The sequence below is a fragment of the Bidens hawaiensis genome, unplaced genomic scaffold, assembly GCF_021521415.1.
Source record: "Bidens hawaiensis isolate Kalapana, Puna unplaced genomic scaffold, B.hawaiensis_p1.1 tig00004414_1, whole genome shotgun sequence".
In the NCBI taxonomy this organism is placed as follows: Eukaryota; Viridiplantae; Streptophyta; class Magnoliopsida; order Asterales; family Asteraceae; genus Bidens; species Bidens hawaiensis.
In genome coordinates, this window is record NW_027491266.1 from 857,207 (window position 1) to 866,954 (window position 9,748).

The 9,748-nt window shown below is 34.6% G+C and overlaps 1 protein-coding gene and 1 pseudogene across 2 annotated transcripts; both read left to right on the plus strand.

The window, feature by feature from the left end:
- Positions 1–605: 605 nt before the first annotated feature.
- LOC143626550 (putative mitochondrial protein AtMg01250) lies at positions 606–1,097 on the plus strand. The gene is made up of 2 exons (XM_077096610.1): positions 606–713; positions 804–1,097. The coding sequence occupies exons 1-2, from the start codon at positions 606–608 to the stop codon at positions 1,095–1,097; spliced, it is 402 nt and encodes a 133-aa protein (XP_076952725.1).
- A 1,417-nt stretch (positions 1,098–2,514) lies between these two features.
- LOC143626557 (UDP-glycosyltransferase 76G1-like) lies at positions 2,515–5,341 on the plus strand (annotated as a pseudogene). The gene is made up of 3 exons (XR_013152438.1): positions 2,515–2,683; positions 3,875–4,420; positions 4,492–5,341. The product of XR_013152438.1 is annotated as a UDP-glycosyltransferase 76G1-like (transcript).
- Positions 5,342–9,748: the final 4,407 nt, after the last annotated feature.

Sequence of the window (9,748 nt, forward strand, 5' to 3'; positions counted from 1 at the left end):
AAACTTTACAAACTCGTGAACTGATTTCATTGATACTCGTGAAACTTGAAACTCACCAACTAGACGTAGTTGACCCGTTTTAACATGCTTTTCAGGTAAAGCAAAAGTGGAATGATTTGCTTACATGCTTGGTGTTAGGAAGAAAGTTGAATAGCTGTGAATAGACGCAGATGTAATACTGTATAAGAAGCTCGTAAACCGGTTATGTGTTTTTTCACATCTAGTTTGTAAACTTAGTACCAACCCATGTATTATGATGTAAATTAGTTATGAATTTCCTTATAAAAAATGTTGTTGATACCAGTGTTATCTGTTACATTCCCGTATTACGCTTCCGCAACTACCTAGTCGGGGTGTGACACACCGGGACCGAACGACTTCAATTTTCGGTTTATTAATCGTTTTTGGAGTTGTTTTGCAGGTGAATTTGAAGATGTAATGCAACGTTTTATTGAAATGGCACTTTTAACAGGGGTGTCGGGTCCTCTTTTATTATGTTGATACCAAAAATTAAGGATCCTATTTCTCTTGGTGATTATTGTCTAATTGACCTTATCGGAGTGATTAGTAAAGTGATTTCGAAGATATTGGTGAATAGGTTAAATATGGTGATGTGTAAAGTTACTTCACAGATTCAATTTGCTTTCTTGAATGGGAGATTTATTCTGGATGTCCCTCTTGTGCTTAATGAGATTCTTTCATGGGATATGAAGGTCGGCAATGAGTGATTTCTATTCCAAAAAGATTTCTCCAAAGCGTATGATAACGTGAGTTGGTATTTTTTAATTGATGTGATGTCTCAGATGGTGTTCCCTTCAAATTGGTGTAGATGGGTTCGGGGAATTATATGCTCGGCTAGAACTTCGATTTTGATCAATGGGTATCCGACATTTGAATTTGGTTACAAGAAATACGAGAAAGGTATTCGCCAGGGCGATCCGTCATCGCCGTTCTTGTTTTTGTTTGTTATGGAAGCATTATCCGGGTTATTTTGGAAAGTGGCGTGTACTGGTGCTTTTGACAAGATTCGTTTTCCTAATGGCGAGTTGGTTATTAATCACCTTCTTTTTGCTGATGACGCTATGTTGTTAGGATAATGGTCGAGGTTTAATTTCCTGAACATGAGCACATTTTGATTATTTTCTTTCTCTGCTCGGGGTTTCATGATTTGGAAGCGCTGACGAAGAATTTCTTATTGGGAGGTAATGAAGATATTCGAAAGCTCCATTGGGTCTCCTGGAATGTCGTTACTCGTAAATAAAACGGTGGTTTAATTTGGGTTTGTCGAGTTTGTTTGATATTAACAGAGTTTTAATTTCTAAATGGGTTTGGTGTTATAAGACAAAAATGAACTCGATGTGGAAGAGAATTGTAGATGTCATACATAATTCTAGTAGAAATGGGAGGTTTATTCTGTGAAGTGTGGCATGCCTAGAGTTGGTTGAATATAATATAGGAATGCAACAAGTTGAAGGTGAACAACCTATCTTTTAATGATCTTATAATTTTTTTGTGGAATACAGTCATCGTTGCGATTTTGGTTAGACCGGTGGGTTTCGGGTGGTTGTTCAAAGGATAGATTTCCATATCTTTTTTACTTTTGACCTTGATAAAAGATGTGTGGTGAATGATAAATTAAAGATGGAGGGTTATGTGTTTTTGTTGATGTGGTCTTGGAAGAAAAATTCAGCCTCGTTTTCTGAACTGAAACATTTGCAAGAGCTGGTCATCGGATTCGTGGAGTTGGGACGGTAACCTAGGGGGCTCCTTTTCAGTTGCAGCTCTTAGAGGGTGGCTGGCTGGGAATCGCTTAAATAATATCGAGTTGGCCCTAGAGTGGTATAAACGGATTCCGAATAAGTGTAATATTATTATTTGGAGAGCCTTATTGGATCGTCTTCCTACTAAGGCGGCCCTAAGTAGAAGGAATATAAACACCGATAGTAATGTTTTTGTTTTTTGTGATGATAGCGAGGAGACCGTTGATCACATTTTTGCGGCTTGTGGGTTTGCTTGGGGGTGTGGGAGAGGGTTTTAACTTTTAAGATGGTATGGGCTCCCAAATTTCTTTGCATTTAAGGTGAAAGATGGTGTGGGCTCCCCATCTCTCTGTGACTTTCTTTGATTTCTTCATTTGCTATAGTTTCACTATTTTAATAGATTCGAGTTTGATATATGAATTATCATTATTGGTAGTGATGATATGTAATCACTACACCGTACGACACTCTATGTTGGTGGGTTTGGATTTAAAAAAAGTGTAGGGACGTGTAAATAAATGGGTTGGTGGGATAGAGTGATCTCATTGGTTCTTTAGTCTTTTTATGGATTAAGATCATTGGAGATTATTCTTTTTAATACTAAAAATCAATTAGAAAAAAGTAGGTGCACTATATAAGAAGCCATGTTTTGAACTTGGATATAATATATCACACATACACTTATTCGATGCTTCATACTTACTAGCTGATAGTAACTTCGGTGTAGCATTAAATTGTTCTTGAGTGTTGTTAGTTCATCTATCTCATCATAAATCTCTTGAAGAATATTCGTCATTGTACGCATTTGATCTTGACAAAACTCGGTTTAGAGGCTAGCGTCTTGTTGGAGCTAATTACCTGGTGTGGATACTTTCTTTGTGGACCATTCAGCTTTATCAAAAAACTACTACTTCTCTTCTAAGGTTATAGCTTCTCAAACCTCAAATGGTTGGTTCTTATAGTTTTTAAGTTTCTTTCATATGAATCATTGGTAGGATTTGTACTAAAATGGTTTTCTGAAGTTGTACTTTATAATTAAAGTTTTAAACAATATACAAAATCCCAACAATCATCATCGTCATTGCATCGTCCAAAAATAATAATAACAGTGGGAGCGGGTATTTTGCTCCTTTTAAAATTTATCTGAAAACTCAACGTAGTCCATCCATGCTAAGGATCATTAATGTTACAAAAAGCATACTATCTAGACCGCTCATGCAATTAACTCTATTAACCTTTTTAAGCTCATCAATTGATATTATCGGTTACTTTTAATTGGTGTTTGCTAAGTTATGTTTGTTCATCTACGTTCATTTGTGTTAGTGTTTTATTTAACTTTTTTTTTTATTTTTCATGTTCATTTACATTCATGAACCGTTCTTGTATATTATTAACGGGCGATGATGAAGACACTATTTATTTTACACACATATACAAACAAGAAAACCTCGTTCGTGTGTGATATATATATATATATATATATATATATATATAGGGGAGAGGTATTTTGAAAACTTAATAAGTTGTAAGAACTGTGAGAACTCAATTATGGACCACACATTTAATTAAATGGTATGAAATACGTGGTTGAGATTAAATTTAATTAAAAAATGAATCAGAAGAGAGAATAAATATTTTTGATGATTACACAAGTTTAAATGTTAGTTACACATGTGTAATAAGTCGATTCGGTGTGTAAAAAAATACTGTAATTTTTTGTTCATTACTTACACTTACGTATTACACATGTGTAAAAAAAATTCAAAAACAAAAATTATTACGTTGAGTTCTTTCGAGTTCTTAAAGCTCAAAGCGGTTCTCAAAAGAAATCAATCATATATATATATATATATAAATATGGTCATATTCAATAGTTTTTTCGGTTATATTTAAATAAACAAACACGAACTTGCCTCGTTCGTTCGTTTTCTTTTGGTATTGGCCTAATATCTTCCGGACCTTTATGGTCGACACCTAAATCACTAACTACTTACCACCAAACCGTTAAAAACCACAAAAAACATTTTGAAGTAGTTTGAACTCATTTTCTGTCGAGGTTACCCAAGTCAGACCTCCCATATATTTTTATCTTGCACAACTTGAAATCTTTTCAGTTTCCAAACATGAAGAATCATGAAGGGGGAGAAACCAGTGTCGAATCAACACGACCTGCGATAACTTGTCGGAGAATAATCTTGTTTCCCCTACCCGTCCAAGGTCATCTTGGTCCCATGCTTCAGCTAGCAAACATACTTCATACCCAAGGTTTTAAAATAATAAATCATACACGCTGAAACAAACTCTCCCAATCATTCTAACTATCCTCACTTAACTTTCAAGCCCATTGCCGACGGGTTTTCTGAGATCGGAAAGCACATGCCAGAGAAACCAGACCCTAGCTTTTTCATTACTTACCTTAATGAAAACTGTGCAAATTCATTTGCGGATTGCCTGGCTGGGGTGTTGGCTGAACCAAATGAGCCACCCGTGGCGTGTTTAATCACAGATGCTGAATACTACTTCACACAAAAGGTCGTGGACTCCTTGAAGGTCCCTCGAGTGGTGACATGGGCTTGCAATATTATTGTCCTTCTTGTTTATCATGATTTCTCTATGTTTTACGAAAGGGGTTACTTCAACCTCTCAGTTAAAGGTATACTGTTATTCTATATCATAAAAGAAGGTTTAAAATTATAAATTATGGTTTAATACATGCATGCTATTTCTAAAGACCGTTTTTGAAAGTGAAAGATGTTGTAAAGACCGCAAAGAACCCAAATGGTATGAGAAGATTTCTAAGCAAAGTTACTGAACAAATAAAGGCGTCACCAGGAATCATTTGGAATTCCTTTAAAGAACCCGAAGAGGCTATATCAGAAACCCTTAGCCACCGATTTTCTATTCCAAGGTTCACTTTAGGTCCACTTCAAAAGTATCTGCCATCATCGACTACTGGCGGCACTGTATTTGAACAAGATCGATCTTTCTTCTCATGGCTAGATGCTCAAGCCTCCAAGTCTGTTATATATATAAGTTTCGGGAGCGTTGCGAGAATAAGCAAGCATGAATTTCAAGAAGTGGCGTATGGGTTGGCAAACATTGGTTTTCCTTTCTTGTGGGTGGTTCGGCCAGGGGTGGTTGAAGGTTCGGAATGGCTCGAATCCTTGCCTGAAAAGTTCCTAGCAGAAGTGGGTGACAGGGGACGCATAGTGAAATGGTGTCCACAAAAGGAGGTGCTGGCACATGAGGCGACAGGGTGTTTTTGGACTCATAATGGATGGAACTCAACATTGGAGAGCATCTGCAACGGAGTACCTATGATTTGTTCGCCTGTTGATGTCGGGCAGCCGCTGGTTGCAAGATATGTGAGTGATGTTTAGAAGATCGGCGTTTTGTTGGAGGATGGTCTTGAAAGGGAAGGAATCGAGAGAGCTGTGAAGAAAGTAATGTCGAGCGACGAAGGTGAAAGGATACGTGATCCAATCAAACTTTTGAAGGAGGAGGTGAACATCTCGTTCAATAAAGGTGGATCATCACTCAAGTCTCTAGAGGATTTGGTTAATTATATTTCATCGTTTTAGCTTCACTGTACTTCTTGATTTTCCTTCTTTTTTGTTTATGTAAATAAATCGACAGAGGAGGTGAACGGCGAATAACACCTAATTATGATTCAAATGGATGCTTTCTCTTAACCTATCTGATCAAATCGAGAAGTGTTAATTCATGGTTTTCCTTTCATTAACTTCATTATCGATTGCTCGAAACCACCACCACCCTCGCTGATGTTACCCGAACCAAGCTGACGGGGATGATTAATTGATGGAACGATTTGGGTTGTCTTCTTACAGGTAATTAATCAAGCCTTTTGATTTGTTCATTTACCGTAGTATCCCCACTCACAGTTTCAATACTTTATACAAGTCCTTTACTAATTTTTTTGTTGTTCGTAAAGATTGCTCAGTTATGGTTGGATTTGGCAAGAAATAGACGATCGGAGATTCCTTTCAACCAATCAGGTATATTACTCGATCACCATATTTATTTTGATACTTAAATTCTTGCTGCCTTTTAACTCCTTGTATAATATTCATGATGTACTTGCAGATGGTGTAAATCAGTCTATCATTATCATGTTAGTTGATTTGTATTAACTTTAAAAGTCTATTCTTTTTCTGAATCACATTGTTTTTTTTTTCGGGACCAGTGGAGCTGGAAAGAGTCTGTGGGAAATGTTCGTTCTGTTCTCAAGGAGGTGACATTTTCCAATTTCTTTAAAATGTGTTTATGTTATTTGTTCTTTTGACTTCATAATTGTGTTTTTATACTAATCACCATGCAGAAAGGTACAAGTTGGTGCATTATGGGTGTCAATTTAGCTGATGTCAATCTCCTATAATTTCTTCAACGGGTTTGAAACATATCATTCTTATTATGTTGAGACATGTTTTGTATTAGTAGAAGCCAGTTTTGCAGGTCACAATAACTGGTGCAAGCAGTGAAGCTGAAGCAATTAAGATTGCACGCTCCGTAGCCACTTTTGCAGGTCTCAGTAACTGTTGCAAGTAGTTAAGTTGATGCGGTAAAGATTACACCCAGGTGCATGCATATTTTATGAAGGTATGGAAATATGGGTGCGAGTCCATAAGTATCTATTTAGTGCTGTGGATTATATCGGAATGACAAAATACATTATGTCAAATGGGTCTAACGTAAGGCCGGCAAACTGGGCTGGTCAGTACAGGATGGGTGACTGGTCATAATGAGTTTGGGTCAAACTGAATTTGGGTCAAAACGGACTCACGTAAAAATGACTTTGGGTCAAAGCGGGTCATTTTTTTATAATCATCATTTGGCTGCGTCAAAATTTCTTAAAAAAAACAGCCAGTTCAAATTATTTAAAAAGAAAATCACTAATGATGATGGTGATCACAATAGTCTTTTACAAATTGTATAGGTTGATTGCTGATACTTCAACCTAAATGGTCTTAACTATGTGAATCATGATTATTAAACTCTCTCGACTGTCTACTTTAGTGATGAACATCTTATCATCATTTTACCATTTGTGTTTATAGATTATATTTATACATCTTGATATGCTTTGTTTTAAAGAATTCAACATTTAAACTTTATATGTTAGGATGGGAGTGAACCTCAAGGATATTGTGCTAATAAATTGTGATGGTCAAGAGGAAAAGCATACATCTCAGGTCTCAGCTAAAGTTTTAGCATTAGTATCTTGCACTTTTAAGTATTTGTTATCATCTTAATTTCTTGCACCAGCCAACTTTCTTTTAAAGATGCAATATCAACACAACTTATAAATAGGTTGATTCGTTTTTGTTTTTATTTTTATTTTTCATATTTCCAGTGGTTTAAACGGGTAGAAGCAACAATATTAGCTCAAAAGGAACCGGGTCAAACTGTTCGAAAGCTTCCATCGATCGTATTTTTAAGGCATACAACCTCTTAAAATCATGTTGTTTTAACAACTAATGTGATTAAAAAACGTACCTTTTTGTCATATTTTGACACACCAGTTTCTTATACACAGTTTTTCATATATGAACCAAAAGTGTTTATAGGTCACCCAACCATTTACAATCCATTTAAAATTTACAATTTTTAGATGTTACTTAACTGCATGTTGTGCCAAATGTTGGGTATTCTGTTTTCTCTCACAATTTTTTGGGTTTTAAGTTAAAGCTTGGAAATTTCAACTTATGGTCGAGGTCTGGTTACGAATTCCGTATTTCAAAAAGTGTTTCTAGATCTACACAACCTGCTCAAACTAAAAGTTTGGTAAGAAAGGTTAAAACTTCATAACTATATATGTTTGCTTAAATGAATACAATTAATAGGTTTTATTGTGTTTGCTCATATGAATCTCTTGGTTATCTATAGCCTATAGGTAGTTATGAATTATGATCATATAGATAAATGCAAGTCGTCTCCTTTACAAGTGTGTTAATGCTTTCATTATTCAAATATTATGATTTTACTATTCCTTCACCAGACTAACATCAAATCCTTTGTTATATGCAGTTCATCTATTTGTGCAAAAGTTTTGTTTTATGCCAAGCCAACAATTTCTATAGTTGTATTTGCCTCAGATCCATCATCTCCTTTATATACTGGCTAGGAGACATATGTAATGTTATTTTCTAGCTAATTTGTGTTTAATATATGATTTGTTGTGAGCTCATATAATCATCAAGTACTGTAGGCATTGCCAACAACTCAAATACATGTTACTACTGTTTAGTGACTTAAAAGTGACATGTTGGTTGTGTTGGTTGTGTCCTTATCTTTATTCTTAATCCCACATCCAAACAACAATAAAAACAAATACTCAGAATGATGTATTAATAAAAAGGAGTGTTGCTCCTTGTAACCACATTGAACTTGAAAGAAAAATTGATGGGTTCTCCCTTTATAATATGGGAATCTCTCTTTTAATTTCCAAGACTTATGTCGAAGTCAGTTATATGTTTTACTAATAAGTTAAACGAGTTAAGCTTATATCTTAAACATATATTATTTTGGTTTTGGTTTATAATGCAAAAAAAAAAAAAAAAAAAAAAGATAGTTTTGTCATTTTAGCATAAACTTTCTATCCACCGGACGGGTATAAAACTAGTTATATTTGATATTGCACTAAATAAATATCTTTTAAATAAACGTAAGACTCAAGAATATTACAAACAGTGGCGGATATTGCACTACATAAAACACTATTATTTGGGTTGTTACACAATCATTGTCAAAAATAAAATGATAGTAAGAATCAGCCAATCAGATAGATGAAGCTGACAAATCCTTCATCCCTCTAGCCACGCCCCTACCATCCTTAGGGATTAAAGCCCATTTCCAAGACCACCAATTATAACAAACTTTGATCTAGCATCTATCGACCAATGAGGTGGCTTTCATTCATCAAGTATGGTATGATAATGTACTTTGGAGTTAGACATTAGTGTTGTTGATTTTCGAACCAGGCTCTTCATATGAAGTTTATTCATGGAAACGGTACGTTGGATTTGGAATTTTGTAGGCTAGATGCTTTCTTTTATGGTAAAATCCTAGGGGAGCCGGACATTCGATCATTAGAAGTAGTAAAGCCTATTATCTCAACCCCGATTAGAGAACTGATAATTTTACAAGGGCTGAACAAGGATATTTATAAGGGGGTGTTTGGGTGAGCTTTTAAAACTTATATATTTGCTATTTATTTTTTGAAAAGTAAAAAGTGTTTGGTAAAACTCCTCCAAAAAATTCAAAAATGAGCTTTTTAAAAGTTGTTTTTACTTTTTAAAAAGCAAATAAACAAAAAAAAAAGAAAAAGAAAAACAATTCTAATAGCTCTCCCGAATATCCCCTAAGTACACAACAAATTGATTTATATAGAAATAGGTTTTTTATTTACAAAGTAAAAACCTAATAAATCTAATTGCATTTTTATAACAATTAAGTTATGTGACCTAAAGTATACTCTCTTTTGAATTTGATCTGAAATATAATTTAGTTTTTGTAACTAAATATAAATTAAAATAGACGGTCTTGTAATTTTTTTAACGAAATAATAAAAAACAACAATAATAATAATAAATAGTAATTAAACTTTATTAAATCTATATACTATTTATGATACATATAAAACGTATAAAAAAATAATAGTTTATTATAAATTGTTTTAGTAAACAAAAATAAAAAGAAAAATTCGACAAGGTGATAAACGATCACACGACGAAAGCAGACTACTCAACCTTTGTTCTGACTATTTAATGTTCCATCGGAGTTTTAAACAGTTTCGTTGGTCCTGTCGAAGTGTTTTAAACGTGTTTCGTCACTCGGGCGGTTCTTGAGTGATCATTTGGAGGTTTTTTTTGGAAGCCATGGCTAAAAATGAACACTAATTGGTATATTTAAATATTTTTCCCATTAAAACGAGTACCTATGTCTTGCGCTAGGCGAAGAGTGTGCCAATT

Coding starts and splice junctions, on each gene's coding strand:
- LOC143626550 (XM_077096610.1), top strand. CDS start 606: ATGGTGATGTGTAAAGTTACTTCACAGATTCAATTTGCTTTCTTGAAT. Junction 714..803: donor TTCTTTCATGGGATATGAAG/GTCGGCAATGAG, acceptor GTGATGTCTCAG/ATGGTGTTCCCTTCAAATTG.